General features: G+C 53.3%; 1 protein-coding gene across 4 annotated transcripts in view; it reads left to right on the top strand.

The window, feature by feature from the left end:
- NETO2 (neuropilin and tolloid like 2) overlaps positions 1 to 11,549 on the top strand; it is a 35,358-nt gene extending 23,809 nt beyond the window's left edge. For 2 of the 4 annotated variants that reach the window (XM_054570301.1, XM_054570300.1), the window contains exons 8-9: positions 3,414 to 3,527; positions 4,579 to 8,814. In XM_054570301.1, the coding sequence (XP_054426276.1) occupies positions 3,414 to 3,527; positions 4,579 to 5,171 (707 nt within the window). In that variant the 3' untranslated portion in view covers positions 5,172 to 8,814. Of the gene's footprint in view, positions 1 to 3,413; positions 3,528 to 4,578; positions 8,815 to 9,857 lie in introns of those variants that run through there. The other 2 variants (XR_008528911.1, XM_054570302.1) reach the window with 2 other exon arrangements.
- The last annotated feature ends 3,317 nt before the right edge of the window (positions 11,550 to 14,866 follow it).

Genomic DNA, 14,866 nt, shown 5'->3' with positions numbered 1-14,866 from the left:
ACTAAAACTGTGAAAGCAGGAGAAGATATTTTTGTTAGAAGAAACCCATAACGAGCTATGGATTTCCCAGTGACACATGGCCAGCAGGCACCCCGCAGGCTTTGCTGGAGGACAGAGCCGCCTCCCAGCATCCCTGCCTCCTCTCATCCCGCGGAGCTGAAGTGCCAGCCCCTCCCCCTTCCCCGCCGGGCCGCAGGGAAGAGGGGACAGTGGAGTCCTGGGGCCGTGAGTAGAGAGCGGCTCCTACCCGTACTCGGTTGGCCCCTTTGTCCCTTTATGGGCATCTGAATCAAAGCATGTCGTCGGCAGCCGCGTCTATAACGGGCAGGTGGGGCACAGCCACGCAGGCCCCTCAGAAGTCTGTGAAGCCTCATCCACTTGTAGTTACTGGTCAAACGCACACGTCCGCGAGATGGACAGGGTCGGTGGGCTGTGGGCGGGCTCGGGCACACGGATGGCCGTGCGGAGAGCTCCGTGGGCAAAGCTGGGTGTTTCCACTCGTGCTCCATGGGGGGCGGGGGGGCCGAGCAGAAAACCTGTCCTTTTTTTTTTTTTTTTTTTTTGCTGCTTTTGAAGCTAGAAGAGCCACTCAGCTGCAGTCGCATAATACACTGTGGGTAAACTTGAAGAGCTCATGACAATTTGACTCAGAAAATCAGAATACCTAGAAGCCCCAGTGCTATTTATAACCTCATCCACCTGGCTTAAAAATAGCTTCTCTGTCGTGTATCCCCATTTGTGAACTGGGTAAGACCAGTAAAATTAGAATTTTATCTGTAATTGGATATGGCATGTGATACAGGGTCCAGCAGAAGTAACGCCTGCTTGAGTGTAGTGGGTAGGTTCATAATATGGGTGTACTAATTTATGGTTTTAATTTGAACATTTCACCTAAAATGCCATATGGTGTGCTTGAGCGTGATATTATTACGTTATAGAATTACATGCTTATGATTTTGTAATAAAAAACGGGTGTTATTTGTGCTGGACCCTGCAGCATCTTGGTATGATACAGAAACAGACAAACAAACAAACAAACAAAACAGAAGACTCCAGTTTTTAGAAATGACAAATTCAAAAATTGTTATGTGTTCTCTAGGCCAGTGATTTTTGACCTTTTTCATTTCATGACATACATACTCATTACTAAAATTCTGCAGCACACCAAAAAATGTTTTTGCCCATCTGGTGAAAAAAATAGGTATAATTTTGCTTCATTCAACCGAATGGCTGCTGTTGTGTTAGCTGTTGTCATTTTTTTATCGGACAATCTAAGGGAAAAGAGTTTGGTGCCCCTACTACATAGTCAGATATTGCACGTTTTGGAAATTCTCGCAGCGCACTGGTTGAAAATCACTGCTCCCGGCCATTGGATATCTTTTAAAAGGCTGCTCTGGCCGGGGTTAGCTTGTGGGGGAGGTTAGAGAGTCGTCCTGATACACAGGGTTGCAGGTTCAGTCCCCGGTCAGGGCACATGCAAGAATCAACCAATGAGTGCGTGAATAAGTGGTACGACAAATCGACGTCTGTCTCCCTAAAATCCATAAATTAAGTTAGCTGCACACAGGCGTGTAATACCGTTCTGTGATCATGGAGCACAACTGAAGCAGGTGCACGGGCTAACTTTGTACTTAAGGTACCACCCAACCTCGGTGGTCTAAGTGATACCATGTGGACAGGTTAAGGGCCTCCTCGGAGTTACTTGTTCGCTACGTCCTCTTTCTGGTGCGTAGGTTGAGAACAGCCGCGTCAGCCTGACCGGGGACAGCCTCATCAGACCGTGGCCGCAGAAGCCTGGGGTGGCCTGTAGTCCGGCCACGCGCTCCAAGGGCAGCCACGGCCGGCAGGCGGCCTGTTGTACCATGTTAGTAACATGTTAGTTACTGGCCCATCGATAGTCCCGCTTCCTGCCTTACAGCAAAATAGTCCATTCTTCCTGGATGAAACATGGATTTTCTGAAAATGTAAAATTTTTTAGGCAGGATCTACCTCTTGTTTAATTACATGCGTGGGAGTTCGTTGATCTGGCGAGCTCGGTCAGCCCTCTGCGCAGGCCGGGGAGGCGAGCTGTTCCATTCCTGACTTTCGGGTTTCTTGCGTCTTACGCTGAAATCTAGGGCTTCGTGCCCTGACAGAGGTGGACACGCGCATCGTAGTCGAGTGTGACGCACCTTACACGTACGAGGCGGGGGTTACACAGAGCAGACTGGAGTGGGACCGGGACACGCGGGAGCTCCTGTGGACGCAGGGGAGCTGAGAGGGCTCTGCCCAGAGAGGGTGGCATTTGGGGTGACCCTGGAAGAGGAGCGGGAGGTCCCCACGGGGGGGCGGGACTCGTTTCAGACTGAAGGATCGGCCGACATACACATGGGGGCCCGTGGCACGGAAACCGTGTCTCTTGACTTTTTCTTGCTATTCTGTTACCATTGTCCCCGTTTTCCCCCCTTCCCCCTCCTCTGCCCGGATCTTTATTTATTCCAAAAAAAATTGGAAATTCCAAAGGTTTTCTTTTCCTTTTATCTTACGCTAAAAGCCACACAACATAAAACACACCACCGTCCAGTGCCCGTCACTGGCGTTGAACGGGCCCCCACTGCTGTGCGCCCGCCGCCGCCGCCGCCCCTGCACACGCGTCCCTCCCCCCACACCGGCCCGGCGTCCCCGGCAGGCGCCCACCCCGTCCGCCTCGCGCCCCGTCCCCGGGGGCCCTCCTGTTTGTGGGGCGATACGGTATCGGTCCCTTCGCGTCTGGCTTCTCCCACTTAGATGTTTTCAGGGCTCACCCACGTCGCAGCCTGTGCCAGAGTCTCGCTCGGAAGTCAAGGCCGAATCGCGCTGCGTGGCACGTGTGCCCCGCACGTGGTTGTCTGTCCCCCGTCGGCAGGCACTGGGCCGCCTCCGCCCTTGGCCTGTGGGAATGACGCTGCTGTGACCCGGGGCGCAGGGGTCTGTCCGAGCGCCCGCTGTCCGCCTTCTGGGTGGAAACCCACAGGTGGAGTTGCTGGGTCACGTGGGAGCCGCGTGCATTTTTGAGGCATTGCCAGGCTGTTTCCCACGGCGGCCACTCCGCTTCACAGCCCCACCCACGGCGCACGAGGGCTCCCGGGCCTCCGCGTCCTCGCTGGCACTGTCTTTTAACGGCTTTGAGAACTTACCAGGCTGCGTACCGTGGGAGATGTATTCGTGTTGCCATTGCATTGGCCTTCTGGTAGCCAGTGTGCGTGTGAGTGTGCCCGCGTCGCCGTCCAGGATCGGTGGCCCCTGTCTCTCTGCGTGTGCAGTGTAGAGGGTGTCCCCGGGAGGCCCCTGCGGTCACCGCGTGACTCCACCACAGTTAGTACGAGGTGTGCGGCACGAGCGCCTCCCCCGCCCGCTCTCCGTCCTCAGCAGCGCGGGGCTCTCTCTCCCCGCAGCTCCCTGCACGGGCAGCACCTTCTTCTGCCACAGCAACATGTGCATCAACAGCTCCCTCGTCTGCAACGGCATCCAGAACTGCGCCTACCCGTGGGACGAGAACCACTGCAGAGGTGAGGCCCGGCCGCGCGGTGCGGGGAGGCGGGCCCTGCCGTCCGCTAGGAAAGGCATCGCGGTGTCCTTGTCTGCCGCGTGCGCAGGGAGCTGCTCTGGCAGACCGGGCGACGCACGAGTGTCCTTCGAAATGGATCACAGACCTCCGGGCGCGGCAGACGCAAAGGAAAAAATGTGTTCTCAAGCTCTGCTTTGTTTTTTAAGTTGTTCAAAAGTTCGTTGTGATATTCTTGCTTTACTCTCTTAGTCATGTGTATTGTGGAAATCACTTATTCTCAAAATTACATAGAAAGGGACCTAGGGTCTTCCTATTTTTTAAATTGTGTGGGAACACCCCGTGATAAAAATCAGAGGATGGATTCGGTCTCACAACACAAAGTAGGCTCCTGGTAAGAACGGCTTGTTTTCCGTTCATAAATCCCCTGAGCCTTATTCCCACGGCACGTTCCCGGAGAGAGAAATAAGGCTGTGGTGACGGTTGAGGGTCCGCGCGCTGGTCACCAGGTCGCTGTCCCAGGACCCAGCTTTATCTGCCTGCTACTTGCAGAGGGCTCAGTAAACACCTTAACGGTGAAAAGCCAGTGAATCCGCTGCTGCCGCCTTAAGTGCGCGACATGAAGGCCTTGGGGCGATCGCCCCTTCAGACGAGCGGCCGACCTGGGAGGCTGGTCCCCGTGAGGTGGCCGTCCGTACAAACACGGGAATGTCCTCGCACCTGCCCCGAGCAGAAGGCCCATCACGACAGAACAGGAGCATCGTTTTGGCATTTTCTACGTGCACGTGTTTCATTTGATTTGCACGTTGTATTCCTGTGTCTTCTGAGCGAAGAGCTGGAGTCTTTTCACGTGTTTGTGGTCTTTGTTGCTATATGATAATTTGGTGAGTTTAACGGGAAATCACAGTAGGGTTATTTTATTTTTTGGTGTGAAAACCTTTGTCTGTGGGGTATTTGACCCGAGTCTTCTGCGTCACCTAAAAGCACCTTCCCAGCCCATGCCAGGACTCCCGCATGAATTTTGCAAAACTCCACGTTTCTCTCTCTTCCTACAGAGAAGAAAAAGGCGGGACTCTTTGAACAGATCACCCGAACTCATGGGACGATTATCGGCGTCACGTCCGGGGTCGTCCTGGTCCTTCTCATCGTCTCCATCTTGGTCCAGGTGAAACAGCCGCGGAAGAAGGTCCTGGCCTGCAAGAGCGCTTTCAACAAGACCGGGTTCCAGGAGGTGTTCGACCCGCCGCACTACGAGCTCTTCTCCCTGCGGGACAAGGAGCTGGCCGCCGACCTGGCCGACCTGGCCGAGGAGCTGGACGGCTACCACCAGCTGCGCCGCACCTCGTCCGCCTCCCGCTGCGTCCACGACCATCACTGCGGCTCGCAGGCCTCTGGCGGCAGCGGCGGCGGCCGGCCGAGCAGGACCAACCTCACGGCCGTGGAGCTGCCTTTCCGAAACGACTTCGCACAGCCCCAGCCCATGAAGACGTTCAACAGCACCTTCAAAAAGAGCAGCTGCTCGTTCAAGCAGGCGCACGAGGGCCCCGAGCAGGCCCTGGAGGACAGAGTGATGGAGGAGATCCCCTGTGAGATCTATGTCCGGGGCCGAGAGGACGCCGCCCGGGCGTCCATCTCCATCGACTTTTAGCCTCTGGCCGCCGGCGACCCACACCACAAAGGCCGTGCAGACGCGCCCGGAGCGCCGCCCGCATTCCGCAGAGAGCCCTTCTGCCAGAGCTACGCGGCCCTTCATCCCCTCGCCACCTGCCGCGATGGTGGCGTTTTTATGATCTCAGGCAGCCGACGTGCATGGAACCGGCCAAGGAGCCTGCTCCGTCAGGTGAGAAAACAACAGCCACCTGTTGCTCAGTGTCCTGGGAGCACCGCAGCAGCGAGATGGCATTGGCGGGGCGCGGGCGCGGGGAGCCGCTGATGGACACGGCTCTGCCAATATTTTGATCCCCCAAGAAGCTGAAAGATAAGGTTTTTCTCTACGTTCCTCTTATTTTTTTTTTCTTTAAACTTAATTGGTTGCGTAAGCCAGAGATTTTACCATTTCATTTTCTGACATCAGGGTACGTGGTTAAAGGGCCACACGTGTTTCTACTTGGGCATTTGTTCTAGAGTTTGTCACTGCACGATCGTTTCCATGGTGAGTCCAATTAAGACCCAGCGCCATGCTTCCTCCATCTGCTTCTTCCTGACTGATTTCTAGATTGTTCCCTTCTCATTACTGGACTCTTAGTCTTTATTTTCTGTACGAAGCAGATGATACGTTGTGATTTAGCACCTTGAAGTCATATTTTGTCTTGGTTATAGCACAAAATTTCACAGTTTGAGGACGTATGTGCCATTGCCAATTATGACTAAAAACTTGAAAAAGATGAAAACTTCTAGAAATCCTTTGAAACTTCCCAAATTTGGTCGCATGCAGTGGTAACCCACCCATGCCTGTGAGCAGAGCCACTCAGTGCATTTTTGGAGAGGCGGGCGGTCGTGTCTGTGCCCAGGGTTCCTCACCAGCAGACGTGTCTCCTGTTATTTTCACGACGGGGTTGCGTGGCCCCCTTTGCGCTGGTCTGTCTCGGAGTGCACGGCGCCCAAGGCTGCCTGGGAGGGACGGGGAAACCCCTACGAAGCTGTAGGGGCCTTCACATCGCTTCTCACTTGGGGCGATGCATGTCTCTAGGTCTTACCAAGAATAACAACTTCCACTTTTTTTTTAAATGCACTTTTGACGTTCTGTTTTTTTTTTTAATGGCATAGAAACAATAATTTATAAACGTGATGCAAAGATCCATTGTGCTTTTTCAGACTTTTGATATTATTTGATACTGTGCAAGCTTTATTAAATCGAGATTGAAGCCTCGCGTGACAGGTTTCTCTGGGTGCCCCAGCGGCAGCTTTGTATCCAGAGAAGCTCCGAGGGGGGTGTGCACTGTAACTTACTGTAAAGGTCGCAGTCGTGTGTACATGAGCTTTCTCTGTCCTTTTGTTATTGCATTTGGTTTATGATAGAAATTTCCACTGTGTGGTATTTATTGTTCTACATCACTACACACATCTTACATTAAAACATACATTGTTACATGATTCTTCAATCATATTATTTATAGCACTGAGATTTTGGATCTTAGATATATATGGAAAAGAATTTGTTTATTGAATTATAACGAATACAGACATGCCATTTAAACAGGATACATTCTCATTTCCTATGGTTTTTGTAGTAAATTCTCAATGAATTGAGAAATTGAAATTTGACTGGGTTTTGTTAATTCTTTTAAATATCACGTCTGTGTTTTCTCAGATTAGTGGAAACTGTGACCTTAAATGATACATATGTAATACTTCCTCAAAATGAGTTTTATTATCACTTTTTTTATTTTTAAAAAATATATAATATCCAGAAGAGAGGAAAATATGCACATAGTGTATATTCATGATTTGAGGGTTTTTTAGGTCAGCCTAATTTCTCACTTTAAAAATGCAACTTGGGAAGGTAAAAAGACTTCATGAATGTACTGTTCTATAAATTAATGAACCAGAGCCAGAGAAATAGCTCAAGTGTTTCAAAAGCTGTGTTGAGTAGGCCTTTTAATAGGTAACTTGCCAGCCAACATTGGAACAACATAGTAAATACTTAATACCATAACAACTGATCTCATTTTCCATGATGATGAAGGGAAAATTAGCATATTTCTATGTAAAATATAATATCCATTGTAAAAACAGCTGTTATCCATATTTAACATCTAAATTATAGTAGAAAATACTACAGGATGCTGAACTACATTACCTATAGTCACTATAACTTTATTTTTGAAATTTGTATCACGTTCTTGAAATAAGCATGAAGAGGCCTATCAAACACAGCCTTTAAAGAACACATTTAATGTGGAAACAGCACAACACAGCGAGTAAAGCTGGGACAACAAATTTGGCTCTCAATCTTCTGGCTGCTAGAACCAACGAAATCGTTTTTGTTTTTCACAGTAGAAAACCCAAACACTGAGGCTGGTTTTCTCTTATTCTAAAGAAAGAGAGGGTTTTAACCAGACCACATCTCCTTAGAATTTAAAATTCCGAACTGCACGGAGAGGCCACAGCGGTACATCTGAGCCCGGCGAAGGCGCCGTGGCACGGGGACCGCGCGCTCAGCCAGCCTCGGCCGCCGCGCCGCGCCGGCCTTCGCTGAACTGGAGACGGGTGTTTGACCTCCTTGAGCTCTTAGGCAAGTATTCGGCAGGCTAAGAGGAGAACAGAACTACTAAACAGTAGGCGTTATTACTAGCATAATGCTCATTGTTTGTTGTAAATAGAGTCTTTTATCTTTGAGGTCGGTGAGAAAACTTTTCCAATTGTTTACTAAAGTAAAAGCCATAAATCTTACTAGTGGAAGGTGGAATTTAGCCACCTTGTGGGAGTTAGCGCACCCTTTACAGAGAACATGGTGCCCAGTGTTCACATGCGAGAGAAAGTGCCCATCTGTGGGGACCCCCTCCACTCAGGAGTGGCATCAACCACAGCTCTACAAAGTGTCATCAGCCTGCCTTCTGGGACACGGCAGATCCTACACGTCGCAGGAAGCCCGATGACCACCCGCGTCTAACGTGTTTTGGACCAAAGGATGAGGCTCCTTTTGTGGGGGGCGCTGTCTGCTTCTGAAGCGTTGGACAGACTCACTGTCGCCTGAGGAGCCTTGTGAGCCGCAGAGGGCGTCGGCCCTACGGCTGCCTTCGGAGGTGTGTCCCCGGAAGAACTGGGACAGGAAACGCCCTGTGGTTCCGGGAACAGTTCTCAATCCAAGGAAGGATGCACTCTTGCAAGCTGGTGTCTGCTGCACTGTTCATGTTACTTCATTTCACGTAGTAAAAAGAATATGTCTTGGATCCGACTCATCAGACTGGTGAGAGGGAACCTTGAGGCCTTGGGTGTTGTAAGATCCAAGAAAGAGGATCTGGTCCAACTTTGTTAATGAGAAGACTGGAGCCAGAGAAGCGGGTCTCGCAGCTCGGAACCGTGCCCTTGCGTCCTGGGGCCTCCCTCTCTGAGTTCTAAAAGCCAAGCAGTTTAAACAGCAGCCCCGACGGTCCACATAAGCTTGTCATTCTGATTTAAAATGTAATTTCTCTTATAACCGTTTTTTTATCAAAGCATTGTTTAACTTTTTTCTCTTTACTGTGTAAACTATGTCATTCTGCAATTTTGCTGCCATGAGTTCTTGGCACCTACAAACTCAGCAAGAGAACTACTGTGAATCCTTAATAAAACAAAGTTTGTTAACCATTTACAGGCTTGACAGAAAGAGATTCAGTGTTCTGCTTTTGTGATCTTTTTTAAACCCAAAGGAAACAGTGTATCCTCTAGAAATTAAACATTTGTGTGCTGTATGTCTTGAGTTTGGAGAATGATTTGAGTTCGGAACTATTATAAGCGGGGGTTTTTTGTTGTTGTTGTTGTTTGGTTTTTTTTTTTGCTCCCAGCAAAATCAGTTGCCCGTGTTTTACATACCTTGACTGATAACAAATTCTAAATTCTGACTTTGCTTTTCTTTAGTAACTTTTTCATATACTTCTGTGGTTGGCTGAATGACTAGAAAAGCCCAGGAAACTGAGTGCCAGTTTGTGCTGCCTGGGGTAAAGTTTCATTTTAAATAATGGGTTTTTCTTTTAGAGAGGAACTTCCAGGCCACGTGAGAATCTCATAGGCTAATTTTGGATTTGACACTTCACAGTGAAGAATTTGCCCTGAACCTGAAATAAAAACTTGTATTTTGATGGTTTTGCTGGCCTCAATCTCCAAAGTCCTTAGAAGTGGCCACGAATCCTCACTTCCTTCCAAGGGCCAAGCTGGCATTTCCCATCTAGAAGCTTCCAAAGTAAAAGTATTGTAGTTCCGATATGTATATATGTATATGTATATGTATTTTTTACACACACACACACGCCTCAGGCTATCGCACTGGAAGCCATTTGAAGTTTTCAAATCTTCAGGCGAAGCTGAACTTCTTAAAAAATTACTTGGTCTTCGGTCCTCTGCAGGACGCAGCCTGCCGCGGCGACTCACTGCAGCGGGATCCCAGAGTGAGTGGCTGTCACAGCACGCTGTCCTTGTGAGCCGCACAGGGCATCGGCCACACGGCTCAGGACGGACGAGCGGCCCTCATCGAGGGCGAGGGGCCGCTGAGGAGGAGGCGGGCGGAGGCCAGGGCCCCGGGCTCTGTGATCCGCCACCACAGACCGCAGAGCGAAGGAAGAGGAAAGAGAAAGGTGGTCTGTGCTGGTCCATCCCTGAAAATAGTTACAAAGCGATTTTCCTTTGTGTTCTTCAGGGTCAAGAAACAGCTTTTATACAAAAGTGCTCTCGCCATCCCAGCTTTGTCAGACACCGGGAGACCCGGCGCCCGCAGGCCCCCGAGCCCGCACGCTCATCACTGAGACGGCGCAGAGGCTGCTGACAGCTGGAAGGGCTTGCACCGCAGATCTGGGTATTCGGCCAAGCATTTCAAACCTGGTTCCCTTCTTCTGTTCCTGGCTTGGCTCTGCCAAGTGGTTGATCACAGAAGCAGCCACACATTTTGAATGAAAAAATGGTCGTGTGAATCGCGGGGGAGGGAGGTCGTTCAAGACCCAGGCGTTACTTTCACTCTGTTACGGGTAACATCTCAGAAGACAATCTGGCTCTGAAAACACACACCAAGTAGCAGACCGCGTGCTCACTGCAAGAGGCTCGTGTAGTAACCTCTGCCTTTCACACGCGGTCATGGAGCGACCTCACTTCTAGGGATGTCGATTTTAATAAATAAAAACAGTAGCCCTGGCAGGGTGGCTCAGCTGGAGTGTTGTCCCGCACACCAAAAGGTTGCAGGTTCAATCCCCAGTCAGGACCCATATGGGAGGCAACCCGTAGATGGTTCTCACATCGCCATTTCTCTAAAATCAATAATGACGACAAGAAGAAGAAAGCTGCGCTAGGACGCTCCTAAGAGGCTCCCAGCCATCCTTGCCTCCCTGTGCGCAACCTGCTGCAGCCCCTGCCCGTAAGTGTGAGCTGGACCTAGTGCCCTGCCTCTAAGGGACAGAACAAGGCCGAAGTGACCTGTTACTTCTGAGGTCGGGGGACAGGCTCTGGCCTCTGTCTTGCCGGCCCGCCAGTACTCAGGCTTCCCCGCTCTGAGGTGCTCTATGGAGGGGCCCAAGGGACAAGCAATGGGAATTTCAAGCCAACAGGCACCGTGGCATAGACACCTGCAAAGAGCAACTTTGACACATGAGGGGCGTGGAAGGGGCCCTCCTCCAGCCGGAGCCCCGCGGTGGCCTCAGCACGTCAGCTGCAGCCAGTGAGCCGCTCCCAGGCTGCCCGCGCAGAAACCCAGGCTGATAGGCGGCGTTTAAGCTGCTAGACTTGGGGGTTACTTGTGAAGCAGCCACAGAAAACCGATCCAGAGCCAGGGAAGCCCAAGCGGGTAGCTTATCCAACTCCTGGAGCAAAGGCAGCGGACGGAGGTCTGACGTCACGATGCCTTCTGTTTGCAGAGCTGCTACCAAAGTGGTGGGCGTGTTGCCTTCGGGCCAGCAGCGAGGACGACGCAAGCTGGTCTTCCGTGAGCGCCTGGCAGTGGTCCTGGCCCCCGTGGCGCACGCAGCAACATCCACATCCACTCTCTCAAGCGTGGCAGGAGATACGGGAATTTGGTTCTGCATTTGATGTACGTTAGACCACAGTTAAATGCTAACCTCCTGAATTCCTTTTAAGTCATTCATCAAGCCTCCTTTGAGTAAAATGAAATTACCTAAAAGTGAATGAAGGCCACAATTCCATCAGATTCTCTACGGCCTTGCCCTGATTCCGTCAGTTTCGCTCCGTTCTGATCACCTTGGCCCTCGGGCGCCTGCCTGCACAGCTGCTTGTAGCTGCAGCGGTTCTCCACGTGAAAGGGTGGTTCTGGGGACCACCGATGTAGACACGGGGAGGGGACTGTCCCTGAGAAAAGAAACAAGCCATTCATGTCCAGAACCCACCCTACGCCCCAAGTGAGAAGTGTTGCCAAGACTACAGAGATTTTCTGCTACGATTGGCGGGGGGGGGCGGGGGGGGGAATTCCTGGAAGATGATGCTCTGTTTTGGCTTGGCTTGGCTTCAGTCAAAATGACCAGAAAACCACCTCAAGAAAGCCTGTCTTTCTGCAGTTGTTTTCAGGGGCTGGCTCCAAGCCACCGCTACTGGCTCAAAAGACAGAGGCCGCCTTCAATGGTCTCTGTATAATTGATTGTCCCTTCGAAGCTGCCAGGGCCGGCCGCGCCACCCCCGTGGGCCGTCACCGCGTTCACGGTCCTTGTCTGACCCGAGTCCAGCAGACCTGGGCCTGCTGCTTCGGCGGCTCCGCCTCGGACGCCGATCTCTGCAGGACGGGCCCCAGAGGCGTGCCCTGTCCCCCGATCCTGCCTTGTTGGCGGCTAGATGGCTCTTTGTTTCCTCAGGCGGGACTGAAGACGCGCCCATCTTCCGCAGGGGGCTCGAGGAGACCCTCTCCATCGCCCGGAAACGGCACCCACACGCCCCAGTCCGAAACCCTCCTGCCCGCCGGCCTGCCTCCCCGCGGGGCCGAGCCTTGTCTTCCCTCCACCCCAAACGCGCGGAGCTTTTTTAGGCAGACCCAACACCAAGCCAAGTTTCTGAAGAAACTGCTGAGTTTGTCGATAAAAACGAGGGGACTTCCCGGAACCGTGCAGGTCAGTAATGGAGGGGTGGACAGACACGCCACCTTGGTCCAAAGCCATGTCCTCGAGGCTGGGTCTGCGGATGCTGTTTCTTTTGTCTTTTAGTTTAATTTATTGGGGTGACGTTGGTTAATAAAACTAGGTAGGTGTCCGGTGTTCAGTTCTGTGGCTCATCGTCTGCACCGGGGATGCGACCTCCAGTGGCGCCCCCACCCGGCCACCCCAGGAGAACGGCTGGCACCCGGTCTGGCATCAGCCAGCACAGAAGGCGACCGCAGCTCAACCAGCCGGGAGCGCACGCGGCTGGACCGTCCCGGCAGCCGCAGGCCCAGAGCCAGGCTGCGTGGAGGCGGAACCCAACGACCGCCTTCCCACCGCGACCCCGGAGGAGCGAGGAGGGCAGAGCAGCCCTCTGGCCAGGCTGTGGGGCCGGGGGCGGGGGGGGTGGCGGGAGACGGGAGCCGGGGGGAGACACAGCTTCCTTCTCGGGCTCCTGTCTCCCGGAGAGGGAGGGGCTGAAAGCCATGAGCTAGTTCCTGGAAGCTGCCGCTCATCAGCCCCAGGCACACCCCCGCCCCCGACCCCCCCCACCCGCGGTCGGCTTCCCGGCTCCTACCGCTTCATTGCTGCCTCGCGGGGTTTGCAGAACGGCACTCCATGTGCTTTGAAGCCAAAAGAGGAGGGAGAAAACCTGATTTTTGAAGAAAAATAATAAAGTTTCTTATCCTAAAGAAGGGGATGTCTCACTCTGGCTGGCGTGGCTCAGTGGGTTGGGCGTCGTCCCACAAACGGACGGGTGGCCTGTTGGGTTCCCCATCAAGGCGCACACCTGGGTTGCAGGCCAGGTCCCCGGTCGAGGTGGCCGCAGCCCATCGACGTTTCTCTCTCTTTCCTCCTCCCACCCCTTCTCTAAAAATAAATTTTTTTTTCCAAAAGGAAGATATCAAATGAATTAGCTTTACATCTCAAGGAACTAGAAAAAGAACAGACTGAACCCAAAGTTAGCTGCAGGAATTACATGATAAAGAGCAGAGCTGAGATAAATGGAATGGTGAACGGGGAGAAAGGCCTTCTCTCTTGCCAGGTGCTCAGCTGGTTCAAGCACCGCCCGAGGCGCCCCGGGCGCGGGTGTGAGCCCGGCCCGGGCACAGGCAGGCAGCAGGCGCTGAGTGCGTGAATGAGCGAAGCGACAAGTCCCTTCCCCTCTCTCTCCTCCTCCCCCTCCTCCCGCTCTAAAAATAAGTAGGTATCTATGAGTTCAGTGAGACTGAAAACACTGCACATCAGTCGCAGGTCTCGGCCTTTCTGCCCAGGGACGGACACACGGTGAAGCATGTCCCTGGCTCTCCAGTTCCTCGCTTGACGACGGAACGCCAGACGCGCCCGAGCATCTGTCAAACTGCGCGCCAGCCCCTTGTTTTCTTCTCTGAGGTCCTGAAGGGACGTGTGAGGGTACCCTGAGAGTCTACCCCACCCCGGAAGGCGGCGAGGGCCCGGAGGGTAGGCGGGCACGTGTGAGAGACGACGCCTGCTGGCTGCGGTGGCCCCGACAGGGACGGAGCCGGAAGGCCTCCGGAGGGTTCTGAGTTGTTGCTGAGGAGGCGGCAGGTGTCCCGAGCGCCAGGAAGGCTCGGTCACGGGGGCTTCTGCGGGCCAGCAGGGGCCGGGGGCCAGCCGTGTCCCTGCCTCCAACTGGCCAGCCCCCTCCTGCGCTCCCGCCGGACAGGACCCCCCACGCCCGGGGGTGTCCCTTGCGTCTACCCCTGTAAGCCTCGTGTTCTCTCCCTGCAAGCAGGCTCCCTCCGCGTGCGAGTGCATGTTGACGCCCTGCCGGAACCTTTACTCGGAGGACAAAATAAAGTCCCAGGGACAAACCCAGTGGGCCCAGCCTAGACCACTTACTGACCACTGAACCGCTTCCTGGTGCTACACAGGTTCATTTGTTCCCCCTCTCAGCTGTTACTTGGAAAAATTTCAAACCTACAGTGAGCTGAAGAAATAGAATGAGCACTTGTAAACACTTCACCTAGATTCATGAGTGGTACCATGTTGCCATATTTAGTTTGTCTCAGTCTCTCTGTCCCCTAAAGTGTAGGTTTCTCTGCTTACATCCAGATGAAGATCCTTGTATCTCTATCCAGAGACACAGGCATCATTTAGAGAGATCCAGGCAGACAGATCCAGCAGCAACACTTCCCAGCTGCCCCTACCGCCCTGCACCCGTGGCGGGCGGGCTGCGGGCTGGGCTCTCGGGCGCTCGTGTGCACACAGAGCTGGGCCGTGCCTGCGCCTGGAAACCGGGGCTCCGAGAAGCTGGACTGGGTGCGGGAGAAGCTGACCTCGCTGACCCAGGCCCCATCTAGCCAGCGGGGAAGCTCGGGAGGCAGAATGGCCCTTCAGAGGGCCCTGCAGGGGGCCAGAATGGGCTTTAGGTCCCTTCAGCGTCAGTCCCTCCTGGTGCTGCCCCGGGGAGGGGTGTGACCTGGACCGGACGGCTCCCGGATGCCGCGGAAGGAGTCACCTGGCCACCCGTGGGGCAGCGAGTCTCAGGCGGGCTGGGGTGGCAGCGGGGAGAGCTGGGTGGCACGCCTCCGCATCTCCCAGAGCTGGACTTTTCTCT

The sequence above is a fragment of the Pteronotus mesoamericanus genome, unplaced genomic scaffold, assembly GCF_021234165.1.
Source record: "Pteronotus mesoamericanus isolate MK-2021 breed Mesoamerican mustached bat unplaced genomic scaffold, CSHL_Meso_final contig_202, whole genome shotgun sequence".
In the NCBI taxonomy this organism is placed as follows: domain Eukaryota; kingdom Metazoa; phylum Chordata; class Mammalia; order Chiroptera; family Mormoopidae; genus Pteronotus; species Pteronotus mesoamericanus.
The sequence above is the reverse complement of the archived record's forward strand: the minus strand, read 5'-3'. Positions and strand labels throughout refer to the sequence as shown.